Source organism: Euprymna scolopes, chromosome 16 (genome assembly GCF_053919585.1).
Source record: "Euprymna scolopes isolate OS-2025 chromosome 16, ASM5391958v1, whole genome shotgun sequence".
Taxonomy (NCBI): domain Eukaryota; kingdom Metazoa; phylum Mollusca; class Cephalopoda; order Sepiida; family Sepiolidae; genus Euprymna; species Euprymna scolopes.
Window position 1 is genome coordinate 131,090,340 of NC_136497.1, and position 26,320 is coordinate 131,116,659.

The 26,320-nt window shown below is 33.5% G+C and overlaps 1 protein-coding gene across 1 annotated transcript in view; it reads left to right on the top strand.

Annotated features, from left to right (window-relative positions):
* LOC145296088 (RNA helicase aquarius-like) overlaps positions 1–26,320 on the top strand; it is a 143,644-nt gene that overhangs the window by 89,659 nt on the left and 27,665 nt on the right. Inside the window, exons 27-32 of the mRNA XM_080142226.1 lie at positions 2,517–2,652; positions 12,304–12,357; positions 12,710–12,865; positions 15,187–15,324; positions 19,200–19,271; positions 23,181–23,368. Of these exons, the coding sequence (XP_079998352.1) occupies positions 2,517–2,652; positions 12,304–12,357; positions 12,710–12,865; positions 15,187–15,324; positions 19,200–19,271; positions 23,181–23,368 (744 nt within the window). The remainder of the gene's footprint in view (positions 1–2,516; positions 2,653–12,303; positions 12,358–12,709; positions 12,866–15,186; positions 15,325–19,199; positions 19,272–23,180; positions 23,369–26,320) is intronic.

A 26,320-nucleotide genomic window follows, 5' to 3' on the forward strand; every position in this document is an offset into this window, starting at 1 on the left:
GAAAATCTGTTCTGTTCCTTTTTTACCCATATCATGTTTAATGTTTGTGCAAAATTTAAAAAATTCCAAGGTGTAGTTCTGAAGAAAAGTGCGGACAGATGAACAGACAAGGGTGAATTTAGAGGTCCACCCTCCTTTTGTCGGGGGACCAATAAAATGAATATATATATATATATATATATATATATATATATATATTAGTTATGGGACAATTCCAATATTTTTCCCAATCCTGATAGGATTATCGATTCCATATTAAATTCCCGATTCTGATACAATTACTGATTCCGATTCCGATTTTATAAACCTCTAAATATTTAACTATAAAGTTGATTTTTTTCCCCCCAGCTACCATAAAAAGCACATGTTAAATGTGAATATATTTTCTCAAACGTAAAAACTCACTTGTGAGATGGGTGATCTATAGATTTTAATTTTACTGGTTGTTTAAAATCAATAATTATTTATTATTTTATTATTGCTACCAGTAGTGTGGAACATTTTGTTATAAACAAAATCAAATAAACAAAGATAATTAAAGGAATCGTTTTTGGCATCGGAAAATAGACACTCTTTTTTTTTTATTATTCCAATACCCCAAAAAGTTCTGATTTTTCCCGATTCCGATGAATCATCCCACCACTTATAATAATTACCTCCCAAACTATGGTTATAAGAAAAAAATACAAAAATAATAATAATTACCTCCCAAACTATGGTTATAAGAAAAAAATACAAAAATAATAATAATTACCTCCCAAACTATGGTTATAAGAAAAAAATACAAAAATAATAATAATTACCTCCCAAACTATGGTTATAAGAAAAAAATACAAAAATAATAATAATTACCTTCCAAACTATGGTTATAAGAAAAAAATACAAAAATAATAATAATTACCTTCCAAACTATGGTTATAAGAAAAAAATACAAAAATTATAATAATTACCTTCCAAACTATGGTTATAAGAAAAAAATCCAAAAATAATAATTACCTTCCAAACTATGGTTATAAGAAAAAAATATAAAAATAATAATAATTACCTCCCAAACTATGGTTATAAGAAAAAAATATAAAAATAATAATAATTGCCTCCCAAACTATAGTTATAAGAAAAAAATCCAAAAATAATAATAATTACCTCCCAAACTATGGTTATAAGAAAAAAATACAAAAAACTTGCAGCATAAAAACGAAATCCAAATAAAAAGATTGATATGTCAAAAAATAAAACAACAAACATGTTTCCATGACGTCTTTTACGTTTGTCTTCAACAAATTATTTATTTTTTTGTTTTCATGTGTGTTACTCATGATTGCATAACATATACGAAAAAAATGATCACATGACCTCATATATACCCAAACACATGGTTGTTAAAAACATCTATAAATATAAAAGCAAAAATGTTTGTGTGTGTGTGTGTGTGTGTGTGTGCGCTTTTGTGTATGTCAAAGAAAGGCTTCTTTCCGAGAACCGATCTGTCGCCTCACAACTTCTTAAAAAACTTTTTATATCGCGCCTAAATGATAATATCTATGAGTTAACAACCAGGGTCGCCTGTCTATTTAGTTTGCCCGACTTTGAAAAGATAAATATTCACAATTTTCGATCGCCTCATGTGCATTAAGCTTTTCCGTATAAAAAAAGAAAGCGAACAAACTTGTGGTAAATAAAACACTGTCCCGCACTCAAAGTTGACGTCATTAACTCGTCAAAAACGGGCACCTGCCGTTAAACGTTGTACGTTTTTTTTTCATACTTTATTATTTTCTAACTGCACATCAAGGCTTCGTTTTCTTTGTTGTTTTTTTTAAAACAAACACCCGGCCAACGATTTACCCAAAAACACACACACCTACAAACACCCGGGCAACGCCGGGTACCCCCTGCTAGTAAAATATATAAAATACTAGCTGGTCGCCCGGCATCACCTAATACGCTTTAAAATGATATTTAACTTATGCAGATTGCATATGTATTATTATAGAATCAATCCTCTGTTGAATATTATATATTACAAAGAATAATTTGCCCGATGGAGTAATTCACAAAAATATAAAAAAATAAAAAAGCATTAATGATAATGTTGTTCATTAAATTTCATCTGTGTTTGTTTATAATAACACGTTGACTGATATTTGGCTTGACGATCTTAAACATAGTCTTTTTTCTGTTATAAATAAAATGGAAGAATTTTTACAGGAAAATATTTTAAACAACACCGGCCGGTATAACCTAAAATGTTCCCCTGTAAAAATTCTTATTCATTTATAAGAGAAATGTTATTTTTAAAATCGGATTTTTTCAATTTTCATCGAATGAATTTCTGTACAAAACATATCTAAGAACACTGCCAGACTTATAAATTACCTTTGTGTAAAAGCTGCAAAAGTTAGGCTCAGCCATTTCGGAACATATGAGGAACTCACACACAAAGTGACTTCAATATAATAGTAGAGATTTGTAACTTTCAAAACAATGCAATTTTAAGTTCGATTAAAAAATTTCAGGTATGGTCGTGTGAACTATGTTCTTGCTCAACGTCTCGAACTGCTCGACGAGGTCGCTCGACTCCAAGAGAGTCTGAATGTCTCCGGTGACATGTCGTACACCTGTGAAACTGCTGGATACTTCTACTTGTATCAAGTAAGTTGTTGCCAGTCCATTTATTTTTTTCTCTCTGTGTTCTATTGTTTGAAATAAATACTTTTTTAAAATTGATAGAAATCTACTGTTTGGAAGCACAGTGAAAAAAATGAAATTCAAAGCATGACGGTTAAAAGATCACTTGTATGATATTTTTTTTTTTTTTTTAATTTCTCATTTTTGGCTTATACCAAAGCCTTCATCAGGAATGTTCAGACATTTTTTTTTTTTTTTTTTTTTTTTTTTTTTTTTTTTTTTTTTTTTTAATTTCTAATTTTTCAAAGCCTTCATCAGGAATTTTTAGACAATATTTTTTTTTTTTTTTAATTTCTAATTTTTGGCTTATACCAAAGCCTTCATCAGGAATGTTTAGACAATATTTTTTTTTTTTTTTTTTTTTTTTTTTTTTTTAATTTCTAATTTTTGGTTTATACCAAAGCCTTCATCAGGAATGTTTAGACAATTTTTTTTTTTTTTCTTACTATCAATAATGATGTTTTGGCATAGTCTTTATTTATTTATTTATTTTTTTAACACTGAGTCACCACTTACTGAAGCCAAAAGCCACTCAAAGATATGTCAGTGAGATGTTCAGTACTTGTATAGTTTAATTAAGACATTAAAAAATCGAAAAAAAAAAAAAAAAGTTTTTATCTGTTATAGAATGAAGTTCTCTGAAAAAAAATTTCACTTAATTTAATCAAGTAGTTTTTTTTTTGTTTTTTTTTGTACAGCAAAAAACAATTTGTTATGATACCGAGCAAAAGGTAGTCATGTTTCCATTTTTAGGAAGAAAAGCGAGTATTAAAGATGAGGAGAGAGTGTTGACGCTTTAAACTGAGTTATCTCCCCGTGGCGTGTTCAAGAATTCAAAGATGTCTAACTTCATTGCGCTCTCATAAAACGTATTTTTCTGCTATAAAAAAAAAATATTCCATCAAATTAAGTGAAATTTTTTTCGTAGATCTTCAGTTCAAAACGGATACGTACAATATAAACTTTTTTCGATATTTTCATTTTTTTAATGTGTTGATTAAACTGTACAAGTACCAGATTTTCAGTTGATTGAAAATAATGAAAGGAATAGACAAAACTGGCAAGTATTTGTTGATATGGACTTCACAGGGAAGCAATCCCATGGTATTGTGTTCTCCAATCCCATGGTGAAGAGAGATTCTGTTTGTGGAAATTCTGTTTTGTATTAGACACACAGATGGAGAAATAAAAAAAAATTATGTAGTTGTGGCAGTAAGACTTGATTGGAGCTCAGTCAAACACTTTCCATGTAAATAGTGATAATGGAGAAAGACTAGCAACGTCTCTTCTGTGAGAAATGGACTTGCATTGTTAGTAAAGTTGATGGTGTTTTTCATAGCTCTACATTGTAAATACAAAATGGCCAGTTGTCTGTCAATGAAATCCTTTGTTCCTTTAAGGAGTTAATTTTGGTGGGAAATTGGTTATACATACCTCTGGCGTAGTGCTGCCAGAAGCAGTGAGACAAGGAAAATTTTTTTTTTTTTTTTTTTTTTTAATTACATTTTCACCCCAAACAAGGCAAATTGCCACTTTGGTGTAGGGGGCTACTATCAGGGGCAACAACTACTGGGGTACTATGTAGGGATTTGGGCAGCAAGGTGTCGGTTCACGTTACACTTGAACTTCTGCACGTCAGTACTGTTGGGGAAGCAGGGACCTGGGATGGAATTCCAGAGTCTAGCGGTTCTGGGGAAGAAACTATTGGAGTAAAAAGATCTTTTACATCTAGGGATCTCTACAGTGTGGGGGTGGGATTTAGCAGCCTGTCGGGTTTGTCGAGGGTGCACACGTCATGGGGCCACAAGTGATTGCAGTTCGTCAGAGCATTCACCACTAAAATACTTGTAGAAAAGGCAGAGGGATGCAACATTTCGTCGATGGGACAGAGGCTGAAGCTTAGATGCCAGTTCAGGGCCTATCAGGTTTGCGACTCTCTTTTGAACCTTGTCAAGGAGCGAGAGACTAGTAGCAGATGCACCAGCCCAGATGTGGCAGCAATACTCCATACATGGGCGAATGGTGGCCTTGTAGAGGTACAGGATACTTTCGGGTGTTAGTAGATTTCTAGCACGGTAGAGAGAGCCCACCTTTCTTGCAGCGGCCCTGGCAATGCCTTCAATGTAATTGTTCCAACTCATGTTTCCTGTGAACGTTAGGCCAAGGAGTTTGAAAGATGGACTCTCAGATAAAGAGTCGTTGGCCATTGCTATGGGTGGTAGAGAGGGTTTCTTGTAATTATTGAATGAAACTAGTTTAGTCTTGGCAGCATTGAACGCGACCAACCACTTTTGTCCCCATTCCACTACAGATTGGAGGTCTTTCTCTAGTGTTTCTGCCATTTCTTTAGAAATGTGTTCATTCGTCTTCCTGTCATGCCTGCCATAGAGTGTAGTGTCATCAGCATATATACCCATCTCAGAGGCAATGTTGTCGGGGAGGTCATTTATGAATATCAGGAACAATAGAGGTCCAAGGATAGAACCCTGGGGCACCCCCGCATTTATATCATATTGTTTAGATGTACGACCATCGAGGACAACCTGGATTTTTCTCTTATCTAAGAAGGATTTAATTATGTTAAGTATTCTACCAGTGATACCGTATGATCGGATTTTACTGAGGAGACCCTCATGCCATACCCTGTCAAAAGCCTTAGATATATCTAGAGCTACCGCTCTGCCCTCCCCCGCGTTGTCCAGTTAATGGTATATACGTTCAGAGATCACAGTTAGGATGTCTGCTGTGGAACGGGCTTGTCTAAATCCATATTGTTTGTCAGTCAGTTTTGTTGCTTATCTCCCCTGTGCATGGAATTCTTTCTTTTTTTTTTAACATGTTTTCCGATCGTTCTTTTTTTTTAATTTAATAATGATTAAAAAGTTTTTTTGGTCTTATTCTAATTAAGAATTATTGAAATTAGTTTTATTTTTTAAAGAATTAAATTGAAATTAGTTTTTTTTTAATTAATAATTATTGAAATTAGTTTTTTGGGTTTGTATTACTGTACACATAGATTCGAAAAAGTTGTCAAAAAACAAATATATAACAAATAAATGTTATCAATAGCAAGATAAGTTACTTTTCTACCAAACTGGATATATTTTTCGTGTTTTTATTCAATGTAACATGTTTATTCAGCTCGAAAAGCATACAGTGTTTACCGATGTAGTGGAAAATTCAAAATGGCGCCCGACACTCTCTTTAACACGGTAAGTTCAGGAAAAGATGTTATAAATAATAAACTAGACAAAATACTGTTAGAAATTCGCTCATTATATGTTACCGTGACATAAGTTGACATATATTCGGTGTTTTTTTAATAGTATTTTGTCTAGTTTATTATTTATAACACCTTTTCCCAAACTTACCATGTTAAAGAGAGTGTCTGGCGCCATTTTGAATTTTCCAATACATCGGTAAACACTGCATGTTTCTCGATCTGAATAAACATGTTACATTGAATAAAAACAAAAAAAATGTATCCAGTTAGGTAGAAAAGTAACTTATCTTGTCTTTGATAATATTTATTTGTTATATATTTGTTTTTTGACAACTCTTTCGAATCTGTGTACAGTAATACAAACCCAGTTTTTTTAATAAATAATTATTGAAATTAATTTTTTTAATTAATAATTATTGAAATTAGTTTTGTTTTAATTAAGAATTGTAATTAGTTTTATTTTTTAAGAATTATTGAAATTAGTTTCACTTTAATTAAGAATTGCAATTTTATTTTTTAAGAATCATTGAAATCAGTTTTATTTTGTTAATAATTATTGAAATTAGTTTTATTTTTTTAATAATTATTGAAATTAGTTTTAATTTTTTAAGAATTATTGAAATTAGTTTTAATTTAAGAATTATTGAAATTAGTTTTAATTTTTTAAGAATTATTGAAATTAGTTTTAATTTTTTAAGAATTATTGAAATAAGTTTTATTTTTTTAATAAATATTGAAATAAGTTTTATTTTTTAAAGAATTATTGAAAAGGTTTCATTATAATTAAGAATTGTAGTTAGTTTTATTTTTAAGAATTATTGAAATTAGTTTTATTTTATTAAGAATTATTGAAAGCTGCTTTCAGGACCACCAGCAACCACTGTAAAAGAGTAATAAAAAATGCAAGAGAACTATATGCTTAATCCGTTAAATCCAAAGTAGCTGAGCAGTGGCTTGGTTCCCACCAGTTCTGGCAAATAGCAAATACGATCCTGAACAGAAACGTGCGTTCTATCCCAACCATTATCAATGGACCAGAGGTAATCTCGACAGCATCCGACAAGGCCAAACTATTTGCCAAGAACTTTGCAGCTAATTCTACCCTGTGCAACGAAGGCCATCAACTCCCCATATTCCCTCCTATAACAGACAACACGCTATGCAACATACAAATATCTGTGCGTGAGGTCGCCAAGCTAATCAAGAACCTTGACTCCAGTAAAGCAACTGGTCCTGACGGTATTCCAATTATAGTGTTAAAAAAATTATAACCACAACTTGCCCCCATACTTACCAAGCTGTTTAAGCGTTGCCTTAAGGAGAAGTGCTTCCCAACACCCTGGAAAACCTCATCAGTATGCCCTGTATTTAAGAATTCAGGTGATAAGTCATCTCCGTCTCAGTACAGACCAATAAGTCTCCTGTGTGTCATGAGTAAGTTGCTGGAATCCACAATAAATAGAGAAGTAGTCAACCACCTCAGCAGAAATAACCTCCTTAGTGACATGCAATATGGTTTCCGTTTTGCTAGATCTACAGCAGATGTGCTGTTATATCACATAGGATTAGTGAATCTCTCGACAAAGGCTTCATTTCTAGGGCAATTGCTCTTGACATATCAAAGGCCTTCGATAAGGTTTGGCATAAAGGCCTCCTACACAAGATTTCCAGCTACGGTATCACTGAAAATGTTTTCTCAATTATTAAATCATTTCTCTCTGATAGGTTCATAAGAGTAGTAGTTGATGGGCAGAAATCAGAGGCCCACAGAATTAATGCTGGAGTCCCTCAGAGATCCATACTGGGTCCAACTCTCTTCTTGATCTACATCAATGATCTCCCAAAACACATACTAAAATCTTTCGTTGACATCTATGCTGATGACATGACTATCTATGGCAACACATCAAAGGCCGTAAATGATGTTCTCTCTGATTCTCTCTCCTCTGATCTTGAGCACGTGGTACAGTGGGGGAAGAGGTGGCTGGTTACCTTTAATGCATCTAAGACCAAGCTCCTATCTCTACATCATAAACACTCCGATCCCCATCTGGCATCAATTGAAATGGATGGCTCTCGTCTAGGGGGGGCCCCATGTTTTGATAAGCTTCTGGATTTGACCTTTACTCCTGATCTGAAATAGAACACGTACATCAGGTCTGTTGCCAAGGTCGCTGGGAAAATGGTGGGATCCTTCTACCGCTCCAGAAGAGATCCCACTAATGATGCAATTCTCTATCTATATAAGAGCCAAGTACGTCCAAGGATGGAGTACTGCTGCCACATCTGGGCAGGAGCTGCTAAAAACAGCCTATCCTGCGTTGACAGAGTACAAAATAGACTTTGTGGCTTAGTGGGGGATGCCCTTTTCTCTTCCCTGCAACCTCTCTCCCACAGAAGAGACGTAGCGAGCCTATCTTTGTTCTATCGTTATTTTCATGGCAAGTGCTCGTCTGAGCTCCATTCTCTGGTCCCCTTGCCATTCTTTTTCAAAAAACACCCGACTAGCTGAAACCACCGTCAATAATTTCCCCCACTCCTTATCTGTGCCTAAATCAAAACGTAGATTCCATGAACAAAGCTTCTTTCTTAGAACTGCACGCCTGTGGAACTCTGTTCCGCTTGCCTGTTTCCCTCCCGACTTCAACTTGGATGTCTACAAGTCTAACACAAACAAATTCCTGATGAACCGCTCCATTAAGTAATGACACTTTATCAATTCTCCAATACTATTGCTACACTATCCCTTTGATTACTGTACACACAATAACCCTTATCCCCGAGTGGCCATTGGGCCTTGATAAGTGGCGAACTCCATGTGAAAAAAAAAAAAAAGGTTTTATTTTATTAAGAATTATTGATATTAGTTTTATTTTTTAAGAATTATTGAAATTAGTTTTATTTTTTAAGAATTATTGAAATTAGTTTTATTTTTTAAGAATTATTGAAATTAGTTTTATTTTTTAAGAATTATTGAAATTAGTTTCATTTTTTAAGAATTATTGAAATTAGTTTTATTTTTTAAGAATTATTGAAATTAGTTTCATTTTTTAAGAATTATTGAAATTAGTTTTATTTTTTAAGAATTATTGAAATTAGTTTCATTTTTTAAGAATTATTGAAATTAGTTTCATTTTTTAAGAATTATTGAAATCAGTTTCATTTTTTAAGAATTATTGAAATTAGTTTCATTTTTTAAGAATATTGAAATTAGTTTCATTTTTTAAGAATTATTGAAATTAGTTTCATTTTTTAAGAATTATTGAAATTAGTTTTATTTTTTAAGAATTATTGAAATTAGTTTCATTTTTTAAGAATTATTGAAATTAGTTTTATTTTTTAAGAATTATTGAAATTAGTTTCATTTTTAAAGAATCATTGAAAATACTTTTTTCATTCTTTTTTTTAAATTATTAAAAATATGTTCTAAAATTTAAATTAAGAATTATTGAAATAGTTTTATTTTTTTAAGAATTATTGAAAATCCTTTAGTTGTTTTTTCTTTTTTTTATTATTAAAAATATGTTCTCATAAAAAAATTTTAATTAAGAATTATTGACATTAGTTGTTTTTTTTTTTAATTATTGAAAATACTTTTTTTCGTTCTTTTTTTATTATAAAAAATACATTTTAAAATTTTAATTAAGAATTATTGGTATTAGTTTTACTTTTTAAAGAATTATTGAAAACACATTTTTCACTCTTTTCTTTAAAAAGAATTATTGAAAATACTTTTTTAAATTTTAATTAAGAATTATTGAAAATAGTTTAATTTTTTTTTTCAATTATTGAAAGTATTTTTTGCGCTCTTTTAAAAAAAAATTATTGAAAATACTTTTTAAAATTTTAATCAGAATTATTGAAATTAGTTTTATTTTTTAAAGAATTATTGAGAACAATTTTGCTTTCTTTTAAAAAGAATTATTGAAAATACTTTTTAAAATTTTAATTATGAATTGAAAATAGTTTTATTTTTTAAAAGAATTATTGAAAACACTTTTTTACTCTTTTAAAAGAATTATTGAAAACACTTTTTTGCTCTTTTAAAAGAATTATTGAAAACACTTTTAAAATTATTTTGGGAATATTATATATTAGTTTTTTATGGTGTTTGAAATTTTCTTATTTTGATTTCAATAATTTTATTTTTTATAATTTCAGAAACATATTATAAAATTTCAAATAAAATAAAAACTTATTTTTAATTTTGTTATTAAAAGTGCAAATAAAAACTAATTGTGTTATTTTTATCTTTTTATCATTTTGTTAATTTTTATTTTATACTTTTCAATAATATCCTTTTCTTATATTTTATTCCAATAAATCGTTTCACAATAGAAATACTGAAGAATGATGAAGGTGAAAAAACTTATTTGCCTTGTCACTGCTTCCAGTAGCGTTCTGCAAGAAATGAGGAATTTCATTAATATATATTTATTATAAAATTTCCAATAAAATAAAATCTTTCATTTTTCTAAAATAATTTGTTGTTAAAAGTGTGAATAAAGACTGATTGTGTTATTTTATGTGGATAATTTTGTTAAATTCTATTGCATACTTTTCAATAACGTCCCTTTACTTATTTTATTCACTTCTTGTCACCGCTTCCAGTAACGCTCCGCAGAAAATTATGAAGTACATTATTTTTATTATTTTTTGTCATCGATTATTTTTCTTTTGACTAACGTTGGATATTGTCTATTTTTCTTCTGCTGAATTATAATATCATTCTTAAGAAATGTTTTCTTTTTCATATTTTATATTTTTCCCCATTAAAATATGGAAATATTGAAATAAAAACAATAATACCATAGACCCCAGGATACGGGGTCCTAGGATACGTCTTTTTTTTTTTTTTTTTTTTTTTTTTTTTCAGATTACGATGTAGAATACAATGTTTTTCAGCTCCTGGTTACGGTATTTTCCCCGCATTACGGTGTTTTTTATAATGTTATTTAATTATATATGTGTGTATTATATACTGTACTGTATTTTATTACTAATTTTTAATGCCGTATCCCGGGGTTCTAAGGTGATAATTTCAGTTGAATCATGCATCAAAGACCAGGTTTAATTTTATGCGAACCTACTTTTCTGGTTGCCATCTTGAATTAAATACTTTTCAATAATGTTGTTTGCTTATATTTTATTCCAATAAATCACTTCAAAGTGAAAAAACTTATTTGCCTTGTCACCGCTTCCAGTAGCGCTCCGCAGAAAATTAGGAAGTACATTATTTTTATTACTTTTTGTCATCGATTATTTTTCTCTTGAATAATATTGGATATTGTTCATTTGTCTTCTGTTGTAATATAATATCGTTCTTAGGAAATGTTTTCTTTTTTATATTTTATATTTGTTTTGCCTTGTCACCGCTTCCAGTAATCCTGCGCCAGAACTTAGGAAGTATGTTGCTAACTATAACCAGTAAATGCGTGGAAAAGGCTTTTCTATTTTCCGGAAGTGATCTGATGGGTTTTCTGACAAGCTGTATAAACAAAAGATCTGTATAATTATGTATTTGTTTCCGGTTTGTTAGACTTTCAATTGGATTAAAATGAAATAGGCAAAATTTTATTATATAAGAGGATGACTTGACAAATATTTGTTTATGTTGGGTTTGAAGATGACCATGTTGTAGTCTGCAGGACAGCAGTTCCATGGTAATGTGTTCCATAGATGGCAAGTTCTTGAAAAGAAATTTCATGCAAATTTTATTTGATGCTGGGTACACGGAGGAATGCGGCTGAGGACTGCTTGTAGATTTCATACTCCAATGAAACTTCCTCCTTTGGAGGAAGCCGATTCAACACGCCTTGCATTAGTGCTGCTTTTGTATGATACAGTACATAAAGCAAAGTTCTTTGCAATTGTGATACTATGGGTTCCCCTCGTTTTCTGCCTTGTGCCCAGATGTCGAAGAATATTAGGAAATGATTCACAAAAGGAAAAGTTATCAGAGCTGTAAAAAAAAAAAAAAAAAAAAGTAATGACCCAGGACATTAAGAGGAAATAATTTGAAAAAACAAAGACGCAATCAGAAGAAGGATAAGTAGTTTTTATTTTACTTTCAGCAACCCTTTAACACTCGTTTCTCTTATGTTATCCTTTAGTCCTCACATTCCATGACAAAGGGGAAGAATCGCTGTTTTCTGGGTCAGAATTTATGTATCAAACACTTACTGGTAGCTGATTTTTTTACCTTAAAGTGTTTTTTTTTTTTTTTTTTATGCCTTGTCTGGAGCAATTTTTATAAAAAAATTAAAACAACAAAAATAAAATCTCCCAGCAACATTGAACTGCTGTAAAAGCCAACTAAATAAAAAGGTACATAAAAGCAGGTAACATTTATGTTTTATAAAAATGATAATGATTTCTTTTTGTTTTCTTAGGTACTTGCTAGATGGGAAGAGTTTCTTAGCAAGATCAAAGGAGAAGAATCAAAGGTAAGTTTGTTTTTTTTTGCTTTTTTATAAATGCATATAACCATTTTTATAAATCTATTCAACATTTCAGAAATCTCTTTTCTTTCTCTTTTTCTTTTCCTTTCTCTTCTTTTCCTATGTTCTCTTTTCCTCTTTCTCCTTTTCTCACTCTCTCTTTTCTTTCTTTTTTCTCACACTCTGTTTTCCCCTTCCCTCTTTCTCCTTTTCTATTTTCTCCTATTCTTGCACTCTTTCCCCTCTAATTTTTATTTAATAAAAAAAAAACTTAATCAACAAAGATCAGTAGCATCTCCATCATTAAAAAGCAACCAAATATTTTTGTTGTTCTAACAAAAGACCATCTCATTTCCAGGAAGACAACAAGACGATTATCACAGACTTGTTCCCATTTACCAAGTTCTTCAGCAATGCTCCACAACCTTTATTCTCTGGAGAATCTTATGAAAAAGATTTGGCAATCGCAGAGGGATGTTTCCGACATATCAAAAAGATCTTCACACAACTTGAAGTAAGTCGTTTTTGGCCGATGTCACTAGAAAATAAGCTGTAACAAAATGTAAGTCAGGGTTGTGCGTAGATGACACATTTGTAATGTGACTGTGATTGTTTTGATAATTACAAGTAAATAAGTAATTTGCAATGTAAATTGCAAACAGTTTTGTTTTCATTTTTAAATATGATGACTAAAGGGTGGATGTGCTAAAAGGGATGCCGTTATTCTACAGGCAATAAATTGTAAGCTATATAAAAAAAAAAAAGGTTTGTGTTTTCGATTTCTTCATTTCTGCTACGAAACCATTAGATTGAAAGATGAGCAAAGAAGAGTGGCAGTCCTTCCTTATTTCAGGTCATATAATCAATAGCACTCTTAAAAAAAAAAAAAAGTAGAGTTTGTATACTAAAGACACTATTTCTTATACAAATTGACTGTCAGTCATCTGGGTTTAGAAACTTCAATCTGCAAAGGGGAGATAATTCTATTACTACTTATTGACTGCCAGAGCTATCTAGTTTTAGAAATTCTAAACGGCTGCTCTGCAAAGCAGAGATAACATATATATATATATATATATATATATATATAAAAATATATAAACTCCAAACACAAAGGGGAGATAATTCTATTAATAATTTTTAATTTCCAATTTGTATTTTTGATTTCTTCATTTCTGTTGCAACACCTTTCGATTTGAGGATCAGTAAAAAACGGGATTATCTTACACTCACCACTCACTATCTAAGAATTCTGACAGAACAAAGTGTAATGGTAACACGCACACATCATATATATATATATATATATATATATATATATATATATATACTAGAAAAAAATGAGATCCGTTGGGTCATTCACTGAGCTCCTATTAATTGTCAGTCCTTCCTTATTGCAGGTCATATAATCAATAGTTTATATTAGTTTTAGTTATGGTAGTCTATCCATGTGGATGAAAACATCTTCTTCGTCTTTTTTTTTTTTTTTTTTTAATTGACTCTGTGACTCCATTGATGACTGTGAAGCCCGATCTGCAATCTGCACTTCTTTGCACAGGAAAACAGGATTTGGGTTTTGATGGTGAGTGACCGCTGCTCATCACCATCTTAGTGTGCGACACTCCGTAGCTGCTCGCTCATGCTTGTTGTTGAAGAAGGCCAACTTGCTATCACATGTGGAGTGCCAAGTGTCTCTATCTGTTGCCAAAGTCTCCAAAAGATTGAAGGGGATATTGCAGCACTTGAAGGTGAGCTTGATGCAGTCTATGTAGTGTTTCTTTGGGCAGCCGACATTTCGTCGGCTGTGAGTAAGCTGACCAAAGAGAACTCTTTGAGTTAGTTGATTTGAAGGCATCCTGATGACGTGGCCCAACCATCGAAGCTGACAACGGATAAGGAGGGATTCTAGAGGGAAAACTCCAGCTCTCTTGCAAATCTCTGAATTGGACACTTTGTGCTACCAATTGAGGCCAAGGATCTGCTGTAGTCTGATGTGAAATGACTCCAGCAGCCTGATGTGATGGCGATACGGAACCCATGCAGGAAGGTGGGTATGACTGCGTTGTACACAGCAACCTTTGTATGAGCGCTAAGATTGCGGTTGGCGAACAATGGTTTATATACTAATGACACTATTTCTTAATTTCTTATTCAAATTTACTGTCAGAGCCATCTAGCTTTAGAAACTTTGGTAGATGTGTCCAGAATATAAGCTGCGGCTTTATCAGTTGATTAGTCAATGTTTTGTACTTCAGTTTTATATTATTTGGAGATGTGTCTGCACATTTCGTGTTTTTCAATCCTCTCATGGTATTAATCATTATCCAACTGTCAATCTATTTGTCGATTTGTTTAGATCAAATAGTTTTTAGTTGTATTGTGACAATCAGAATCGGGAAGCAGAAAAAAATCGGAATATTTGGTTTGTGGTATCGGAATCAAAAAAAATTAGTAAATTTTTTTTCCCCCCCAATTCAAAAACAATTCCTTTATTTATTTTTTTGTTAAACTTAATTTTTAATTGCTAGTACTAATGATAGAATGATATTGATTTTAAATTAGTAGAAAAAACTAAAATTTATAGATTCCTCTCCCCCAATTGATTAATCCTACAAGATCATCTACACGTTACATTGCATTACAATCCAGAAAAAAAACTTTATACTTAAGTATTTACAAGTGTAAAAGAATCAGAATTGGTAATTGTATCAGAATTGGGGGAAGTATTGGAATCAACCCATCACGAATCTGTTTTTAATAGTTCTCAATCGAAACTTGATAAACGGTACATATTTTAATTTTCTTTTTTTAAATAAACTTTTCATTTACTTCCAGGAATTCCGAGCATTTGAGTTGCTTCGTAGTGGAGCCGATCGCGCTGATTATTTGCTTATTAAAGAGACGAAGATTATTGCCATGACGTGTACGCATGCCGCCTTGAAAAGACGAGATTTGGTTAAGGTTGGATTTAAGGTAGGAACCTTTTCGTTTTGTTCCGTCAGGTTTTTAAAATGCACTTTTGATATGGATACCGGTGCTACCAGACCAGGCTGTCTGAAGATATTGGCTGCCTGACTTAAAATGCACTAAACAGTGATGTTATGGCTTTGTTTTCTTTTCCTGTACGCAAAACTCAATCAAAAACAAAAATAACAATTTTCCTCCTATAAAACAACCAAACCAAACACCGTAAATAAATATTTGAAGCTAGAATAAACTTGAAACATGAAACTTTTTTTCAAAATTATCCAACATTGAATAACATGAAAAGGGTTGATATGCCGTAAAACAATAACAATCAAGCTGAATATCAGGAATAAATATTGGAAAATTTAAATAATATGAAGAATAAAATTTTTTACCAAATGACCAGATTCAGCATTAAATAATATAAAAAGGGTTGCTATGCCATAAAACAAAATAACCTAACTAATTTGACACAGGTTTTCTTTTTCTTTGTTGTCTGAAAAAATTCTACAACTTTCTTATATTGAACATTGGTACGTATGAAGATTCAGTGCAAATTCATACCCCACCCCCGATAAAGAACAGAAATAAAGAAAACTATTTCTGATATAGGTACCTGTGACAGAAAATATCATGTACCAAAAATCATGTTAATTAACCAAGTAATTTTCTTTTTATAAAGAAAATTTTTTAAGAAATTAATGGGAATTTGTAGGCATTATGCTGATGTGAACTATATTTCTGAGCTATTTTAAGGATTAACCAATGATGAATTGATTTTCTAATGTCTTCTTTCACAGCGTTAAGAATGGCTTTCTAAAATCTGGCAAATTTGAATTATTTGGAATTATCTCCTTAGTTCTTCAAACTATTTGCAAAATGTTGTTTAGAGATGCCATTTCGCCATAAAATTTAATTATCTTTTTTTTTAAATAAATAAAACTACCTGATCAATTTACATGATTCTCCGTGTCCAATATTCTTTCTGTCACAGGTATGTACACCATAAAGATTTTTCTTTCTTTTTAAACTTTTTTTAGTGGGTGGTGTTTATGGACTTGCACTGAAAATTCTGTAGAAAAAATATAAAGTCAAAGGATATTGAAGTGCACTGACTGGTAACAGGTTTTTTTGTTTTTTTTTAATTTACAAAATGGATTGAGGTCTGCGATCCTCTTTTTGTGTACATCTTGACTGCAACTGATAGCTGGTGATGCATTCGACTAGCAATAAGAGTGACGTACAGAAATCTAGTGGTGCCGGGGGCCACAAGTTCGCCAACTGTAACCTCAGTGTTGAGGGATAAAATTTATGAAAACTGGGACCATGTCTACTGGGAACTATGTGAGGAGATGACTGTAAAATGGCTGTTCATCATTGTTCTGTTATATAAATCTCAAACATTGGTTTGTTTGTGTGTTCGTATGTTCGCTAAAAACTTTCGTCAGTTGCATCAGACAGTATCCTTCGTATAACAGCTTTGTCCAAACCAAACCCCATGTCCACCCGGGCAACGCTGGGTATCCTTGCTAGTTACATTTAAGCCCTTTGGTATAAGGAGCTAACAAGACTGGAAGATGATTCTTGCAAAGACGAGAGAGAGATGTCTGTTAGCCTTAGTCTTGAAAATAAAATCAAGGCTATAGGTAGACAGAAAACAGCAGGAAGAGAGTTTCACAAGCCTGCTATTCTTGGAAAGAAGCTACTGGAATAGAAAGTTGTATTTCAATGAGGTATTAAAACATAGAATTGATGAAGACTACTAGATCAACGAGTCAAATGAGCTGGAACAAAGGAAGCAGGGAATAGATCAGACAATTTTTTTTTTATTACATTTTCACCCCAAACAAGGCACATTGCCACTTTGGTGTAGGGGGCTACTATCAGGGGCAGCAACTACTGGGGCACTATGTTGGGATTTGGGCAACAAGATGTTGGTTCACGTTACACTTGAACTTCTGCATGTCAGTACAGTTAGGGAAGCAGGGACCTGGTATAGAATTCCAGAGTCTAGCGGTTCTGGGGAAGAAACTACTGGAGTAGAAAGATCTTTTACATCTAGGGATCTCTACTGTGTGGGGTGGGATTTAGCTGCCTGTCGGGTTTGTCGAGGATGTCTACGTCGTGGGGGTACAAGTGTCAGAGCAGTCACCATTAAAATACTTGTAGAACAGGCAGAGGGATGCAACGTTTCGTCGATAGGGCAAAGGCTGAAGCTTAGATGCCAGTACAGGGCCTATCAGGTTGGCGACTCTCTTTTGAACCTTGTCTAGGAGCGAGAGGCTAGTGGTAGATGCACCAGCCCAAATATGACAACAATACTCCATACATGGGCGAATGGTGGCCTTATAAAGGTATAGGATACTTTCGGGCGTTAGCATCTTTCTAGCACGGAATAGAGAACCTACCTTCTTCGCAGCGATCCTGGCAATGTTTTCAATGTAGTTGTTCCAACTCATGTTTCCTGTGAATGTTAGGCCAAGCAGTTTGAAAGATGTACTCTCAGATAGGGAGTCACTGGCCATTGCTATTGGTGGCAGAGAAGGTTTCTTGTAATTATTGAAGGAAACCAGTTTAGTCTTGGCAGCATTGAATGTGACCATCCATTTTTGTCCTCATTCCACTACAGATTGGAGGTCATCCTCTAGTGTTTCTGCCATTTCTTTAGATATGTGTTCATTTCTTTCTCTGTCATGCCTGTTATAGAGTGTGGTGTCATCAGCATATATACCCATCTCAGAGGTAGTTTTGTCGGGGAGGTCATTGATTAATATTAGGAACAATAGAGGTCCAAGGATAGACCCTTGAGGCACTCCCGCATTTATATTATATTTAGATGTACGACCATCGAGGACAACCTGGATTTTTCTCTTATCTAAGAAGGATTTAATTATGTTAAGTATTCTACCAGTGATACCGTATGATCTAATTTTCCTAAGGAGACCCTCATGCCATACCCTGTCAAAAGCCTTAGATATATCTAGAGCTGCTGCTCCGCCCTCCCCCGCTTTGTCCAGTGAATGGTATATACGCTCAGAGATTACAGTGAGGATGTCTGCTGTGGAACGGGCTTGTCTAAATCCATATTGTTTATCAGTCCGAAGTTTAGCATCTGTAAGGTGACAGGCTAGAGCATGGTTAATTATGGTCTCAAATATTTTGGCGAAAAGTGGGAGGAAGCTAATGGGGCGATAATTTGATGGGTCAGTTCTTTTGCCAGAATTCTTGAATACTGGTACCACAGAAGCAGTTTTCCAACAGCCCGGAAAGCATGATTCATTAAGGCATTTGTTGTAGAGTTTGGAGAGAACTGGAGCTACTTCAGCTGAACACTTTTTTAATAGCACAGCCGGGATGAGATCAGGTCCACATGCTTTTGAAGTGTCAAGGTTTTTTATGATAGCGTGTACCTGAGCAGGGGTGATTTTTAGATCGTCTAGCGTGGCATCTGTCGGCTGAAGAAAATATGTTGTTATAAAGAGAGAGTAGAAAATGGACCTTGAGTTCACTTTTCGGCAGACTCATAACGCTGGTTTCCTTTATTTTGTACTTTAGTCCTCACATTCCATGCATGATGTTTCTGAAAACGGGGGAAGAATTGCTGTTTTCTGATGTAATCTGTCCATAACATTTGTCATTGGTTAGTTTTTAATTTTTAAGTGTGAATGTGTTTTCGCACCTTATATCAAGTGGCTTCATGCCTTGTCTGAAACGATTTCTATTAAAAGAAAAAAGTGTTTATAAAAAAAAAGACTGAGACTAGTCGCATCACATCTGTGAGAGTAAGAAAGTGTTTGAAAGAAGGTGGATATTTGTTTTTAAACGATTTGTCTTTGTCAAATTTTTTTTCATTTTTTTTTATTATTTTTTTTTATTTTCAGTTTGATAACATTTTGATGGAAGAAGCTGCTCAAATTTTGGAAATTGAAACATTTATTCCACTTCTGCTGCAGGTAAGTTAAAACTCCTATTCAGCATTATTTTTATTTTTTATTTTTAAAAAATTTTTTTTTACAAGGGAATCATTACTTATCAAGGCCTGAAAGCCACTTGAGGATAATAGTTAATGAGTGTCCGATGACCGATAAGACAACACTAATGATCAGTAGTAGTGGAAATTGGATAGAATTTGATTATTTAAGGGCACGAGGCATCAAGAACTTGTTTACATTGGACTTGAAGACAACCATGTTGTAGTCAGTTGAGAAGCAGATCAGCGAAACAGTGCCACAGACGGGCAGTTCTAGAAAAGAAGCTTTGTTTATGGAATTTGCGTTTAGATTTAGGCACAGATAGCGGATAGGGGAAATAGTTGGTAGTGGCTGCAGCTAGACGAGTGCTTTTTGTGAAAGTTTTTATTTGGCTCATAAGAAACTGGGATTTACCTACATTAAAAACCTACCTCGCAATGTAAATTCCTTGTGTCTAACTCTGCCCTTGTTTACAAATCAAATAAATCGAGAATCTACATGTCTTTCTTATGTACTAACGAAACCACTTGAAGAAAATGAATGACCGCTTATTAAAGCCCAAAGGCCACTCAAGGATAAAGTTTAATGAGGCTCAACAGGAATTTGTTGCAAATAACTAAGTTGTAGTTAGCTGGAAAGCTACCCCACAATATTGTGTTTCACAGATAGACATTTTCTGAAAAGAATCTTATAGAGTAAGCTAATATATTTATTTTAAAAATAATGGACTTACCCAGAAACTATAAATATAATTACACCTAAATTAATAGGATTTCATTATTTAAGAGGGTGACTTTGGACTTGAAAACGACCATGTTATAGTCAGCCGGGAAACAGTCCCGTAGTTTTGTGTTCCAGAGAGGCAGTTTTAGGAAATAAATTTTTGCTCATGGAATTTTCATTTAGATTTAGGTACAGATAGAGAGTAAGGGAAATTGTTGACATTGGTTGTAGATAGACGAGTGTTGAGAATATTATGGGGATGAGGGAGACCAAGGATTAAAGTTCAGTCAAGCACCTTACATGAAAGTAGCAATATAACAAAAATAGACCTTTAAAAAAAATTTATATTTAAAAATTCTGAGATTTTTTTTCTTTTATAATTAAATTTGCAAAATAATGGCCATCTAAGTTAATAATTTTTCAGTTTAAAAATGTCTTTAAAGTTGAAAGTTGATATTATAGTTATTTTTTCATTTGGATAGTTGTTTCTTCTTTTTTTTTTTTTTTTTTTGTGTGTATGTGTGTTAAATCCGAGCTACGGTGGGGTGAGCAGCAATCGATTTTTTTTTCTCTGCTTGACACAATCATAGGATTGTTTAATATATAAGTTTTACTCAGATGCAAATGCTGGAACCTAACTGAGGACACAGAACAGCAACTAGAAGCAGTGGAGATGTGGTTCATTCAGAGAATCATGAAAGTCTCATGGACAAAAAAAACAAAAAAAAAAAACAAATACAGAAGTAACGGACATGGCTGGATACAAGAGATCCCTTCTCAATACAATTAGAGAAAGACAGCTTAAATTTTTTCGGCCATATAATCAGGGCTGACGAACTAGAAAAACTGTTATGGAGTTGCAAAATATGCGGAAACAAGAGCAGAGGAAGGCAACACACAAAATTCACAGTTTAAACAAATTTGCAAAGAATAAAGTGGACACCAACAATGACCATATGAAAAAGACAGAACAGGGAAGAATGGAAAGCGATGATCGTCAATGTCTGCAAAAACAAGATCGGACACTTGAAGAAGAATATTGCTGAATCTTTCATCTTTAGTTTTCGATTAAAAACACAAAAAAAAAAAAAAAAATTTTTTTGAAACGTGTTCATATGAATAAACATTTTTTAAGTATTTTTTGGAGCTTCAAGATTTGGTGCTTCTGGATGTAACTGAAATCATTATTCCAAAGAAATTAACAGGAAAACGCTTTGATAAACTTACGTCTAAGACAAAAAATATGTATCCGCAACAAATTTGATGAGAGCAGAAATCCTGTAAAGTAGGCAGAGATAAGTCAGTATGTCATTGAACTATGTAATAATGAATGACAGATCGGAAAAAAATGGAAACTGATTTTTATCTTTTTTTGAAATTGTAGTCAATTTTTGCTGAAGGTACCTATTTTTGCATGATACGTACATATATCAGAGAGTTTTTACTTGGAATGTTATTTTCATTTGTGTCCCATACTGTAGAAACACCTTTTTTTAAATATTGAAATTATTGAGTAAAATTTTAATTAAAAATCAAAATCATATTTTGTTGATCTCCTATTGATAAGAGCGAAAATGCAATAACGCAGGGGAAGATAATAAGTCAAGTAATATTGGATGACAGTTTTTACAAAATCTCATACATACTACCGGTCCGACATTAGTACTTTCTGAAGCAGTAGAATGATCTAATTGTTTTTCCAACAAATTTGACAACGGATTGGATACAAGTCTTCCATTTTATATCTGGAGAGAAAATCGGTCCTGGGAGCTGAAAGAGAAAAGGGGGGGGGGTCTTTTCTTGTTTTGAATTGTGGTGATGATGCAGAGAGACCAAGGGCTAAGTGGCCACAATTCGCATACGCCCGCTGCAAGGAAATGGTGGCTGCACATGTAGATGAATCTGGAAACGTGTGATTACAAGGCAGGGATCATTATACAAAATAATCGCTGTTGGGAGTGAAAAATATTTTTTTTTTAAATAAATAAAAAAAAAATAAAAAATGACAGATTTTTTGCTCCAGAGTCAGCTCGCCCCCAGAAATGGCAGCAGTATCGCATCTTTGGCTGAATCTGACCCTCCTACAGATAAAGGATTGCATCAGGTGTCAGCTACCTTCTGGAGCAGTAGAGTGATCCAACTGTTTTTCCAACAATTTTAGCAACAGATTGTATATAAGTTTTCCATTTTAGATCCAGAGTGAAAGTCACTCCTAGGAGTTTATCCAAACAAGGGGCTTCCTCAAGAGTTTATCAGAACAAGTAGAGAGGCATTCATTTTACCATCATCAGAAGAAAGAGAATCAACAAGAGTTTAGTCACCAATGCTCTCCTTAGTGCAACCATAGACTATTATTTCGATAGTATCTACATTATATTTCTCTTAGTCTGTCTGTTTATTCCACTTTTTCTTGAAAATTTCTCGGTTGATCTATCGACCTTCGTTATGAGAAAGTACAGCAAACTAAGTATTATGGTATTCATTGAATGTACAGTTAGGGATGAATAGGGATTAGTCACCACAATACCACATTTACTCTCGGCTATTAATTTGGCATATAGCACTCATTCTAAGTCAGTGGGCTATAATTTTTGCCCATTTTTAATGATCTAAAAAGTTTAGTATACTTATATTTTTAAAACGCAAACAATCGTCTTCATTGGACACCAGAGGAGGTTGGCTATTTTTCAGCATTCATCATTATAGCTCAACAATGAAGAAGAAAAAAAACGATGTCTATAATGATGGACCATGTCTACAGAAAAAAAAAAGCAGAATAAAACATATTAGCTTTGACAGAAAAGATCATGGGTAGAAGAAGTGGACGACAGCAATAAACATACACTGACAGTCTGAATACCTGGGCAACATAAAAAATGATGAGCAACAATGAATTCATGAATGCCTTGAGAGAGAGAGAGAGATGGAGAGCCATAGCCATCAATCATCAATGCCTATACCAGGCAGGACACCACCACCACCTCATCATCATCATTTTTTACACAAGTTTAATTTGAAAATTCAGAAAACCGAATAATATATAATTATTTTTATTAAATGATTTAAAAAATTTTTTTTTTTTTTTTTTTTTTTTTTTTGAGGCTTTCGTTGTTAAAACGTCGTATTCATAGAAAAAAAAGACTTAATATTTATTTTATTATCTTTTAGAATCCTGAAGATGGTTTGAACCGTTTGAAACGCTGGATCATGATTGGAGACCACCACCAATTGCCCCCTGTCATCAAGAACATGGCCTTCCAGAAATACTCAAACATGGAACAGTCGTTATTCACACGACTTGTTCGGCTGGGTGTACCCACTGTTGACCTTGATGCCCAAGGAAGAGCAAGGGCAAGGTAAGATGATATATTCTGTCGCTCGTGATCGTCTTGGTGACTTTATTTGAACACGCCCGCATAACACTATGTTACGTTGATGGGATTTGTATTGGGATAGATTGAAAATGTCTCATGGCGTTAGGATCGTCTCCGTGTTGACTCCAATGTAATTATATATATATATATATATATATATATATATATATATATATATATATATATATATATATACAAATCAATACTTCAATCAACTTAAAATCATACCTTATCGCCATGACAACAGCATAGTCTTTTCATTGTTTTGACTCTCGAGTGTGTATCCGTTGATATCTTATATGCTTTTATATAGAGTGATGTGGTTCTCGGTTAATTAACCGTGTCGGGTATATACTCGAGAGTCAAAACAATGAAAAAAATATTCTGTAGCATGGTGCATGTGTGTTGTTGTCAACTGAAGACTGAGTTATTAGCTGATAACATTGGAGCACAGGTAACTTCTGCTATGATTAACAGAGTATTACCACTCGAAATCATACCCTGGTGCTACCAGATCAGGCTGTCTGAAGATATCGACTTCCTGACTTAAATGCAACAAAATATTATCTGGGAACCAATACATTGTAGCCTCAGTCGCAAAGGAGACCAAGAATAGAAAAGAACTTCAACTCGCTTTTTTATTTATTTTTTTTTTGTTGTTGTATAACAACATTTATTTCTTCATTCTCTCGTTATTGTTGTGACATCTCACATGATTGCCTTCTCAAACGTGCTTGCGAATGTCATCCACGTCTCTAACATACTCTTAAACATGCTCCACATCTCTCACGTAATCATCCTCTTTCTCTTTTTTATAGTCGTTTTTTTTTTCTTTATCAGTGACATCATTTCGCATGCACTTGCATACACGCGTCCACACCCCATTACATAAAAAGAATTTTTCTCTACAAAACAACCAAACTAAACACCACGAATAAATATTTGAAGATATAAACAACTTGAAGCATAAAAATGTTTGCCAAAATTACTACTGAACTTAGAAAAGGGTTGATTCGATATGCCGTGAAACAAAACAGCCAAACCAAATACCATGAATAAATATTTGAACATATAAATAATTTGAAGCATAAAACTTTTTTTTTTTTCCATAATTACTGAATTTGCATTAAATAACGCAAAAGACTTGATACGCCGTAAAATAAAACAAACTTCCCACTGGCACAGTGCATGTGTGTTGTTATCCTCCCAGGACTGAGTTATTTTATTAGCTGATACTATATGAGCACAGGGAACTTGTGACATTACTTACAAGCAGAGCATTTGTTGATGAAGATGAGAGTCTATCAAGCATGTGTACGCAGTGTGATGATGCATGGACGTGAAAAGGATTGATAATATGTTTCATGGAGAGAAATGATACGATGGATGTTTAATGTGAGTCTTAAGGGGAGGCTTTAGATCTGATGACCTCGGAGGAAGATTAAATCTGGATAATATAGGGAGGTGTATGCAGAACAGTAGACTTCCATGGTTTGGTCACATTGTAAGAGTTGTTGGGTTAGTAGATGTAGAACAGTTGGGGTAGCAGGGTCAGTTCACAGATGAAGGTCAAGGAAGTGATCAGGATGGACTAGAGGAAGAGGGACAAATAAAGGTCTGATAAGTTTTGGAGTTCAGATAGTTTGGAAGTCAATTTTTTTTATATAGGGCAAGGACAACCTGAGTGTTGAGTCGGGCAGCAAGATGTTTGTTCACATTACATTTAAATTTATGTATGTTGAAATAGTTGGGAAGCAGGGAAGGAATTCTAAAGCGGTTCAAAGAAAGGAACTATAACTGTAGAAAATCTTCTGACATCTAGCGACCTCTACAGTGAAGGGGGGGGATTTTGTTGCTAGTTGTCTGGGTCAGTCTAATGGACAATATTTCGGCTGTCGACCAAGGGAAGAGTCTATCAAGCATGTGTATGCAATGTCATGATTTATGGAAGTGAAACCTGGCCAGTGAGGTTTGAAGATATGCATTGCATGGAGAGAAATGATATGATGGATGTGTAATGTGAGTCTTAGTTGTGATAATTTCAGAGAAAATATTCAATCTGGACAGTATGAGGAGATGTGTGCAGAAGCGTAGACTTTGATGGTATGGTCACGTTGAAAGAATAGATGAAAGATTTTTGGTTAGTAGATGTAGGACAGTTGAAGTAGGAAGTATAAATAAAGCGAAACTCACTGATGCAAAGCCATCAGCGGCCTTTCGTGCCAGGACGTCTTGAAAGCAATCAGCTTTGATCAATGTGGGGAAAATCCTTCATATCAAACAATTGCTATTCATTTGAGAGTTCTCCCTTTTTCCGGGGAGCTTGGTTTTCCCAACATCATGGGGGGAAACAAATAAATGAAATGGCGGAAAGTTGAACTAGCCTTCAGCACTTGCTAGCAAGTCAACTTTTTGATTGGCATCGCTAAATTTGAACCTTTTTCACTTCCTATGACTTCGTAGCGTAGCGGTAAGATGTCACGTTTTCTTTCACTTTCTTTTCCGCCTTTGCGTCACAGGTTCAAGCCTGCCGGCCTACTAACACTTTTTTTTTTTACACCTCCAAACACCCAGGCAACGCCAAGTACCCCCGCTAGTATATAATAGAAAACCTTTAAGCCTCGAGGCATAAAACCATAAACGGTTTGACTTGCTATTAAACCATAACCCTCAGCTCCAAAATCAACAGATTAGACCATTCCTGTAATGACCTGTTCTCTGTGGATTCCGATATAATGCTAGTCCTGTTCAGTTCTAGGAGGTCCACCCTTCTCTCTTTGAAAAGGGGTTAGTTTATTGCTAATCCCCTAAGGAACTTCTGCCGGGGAATGGGTACTCAGGATAGAGACAAAAATTAAAATTGCACAGACATCTTTTACTGGCTTCTCTTCTGAAGCACTGACTTTTCAATTTCATTTTCCAACCCTCGTGTCA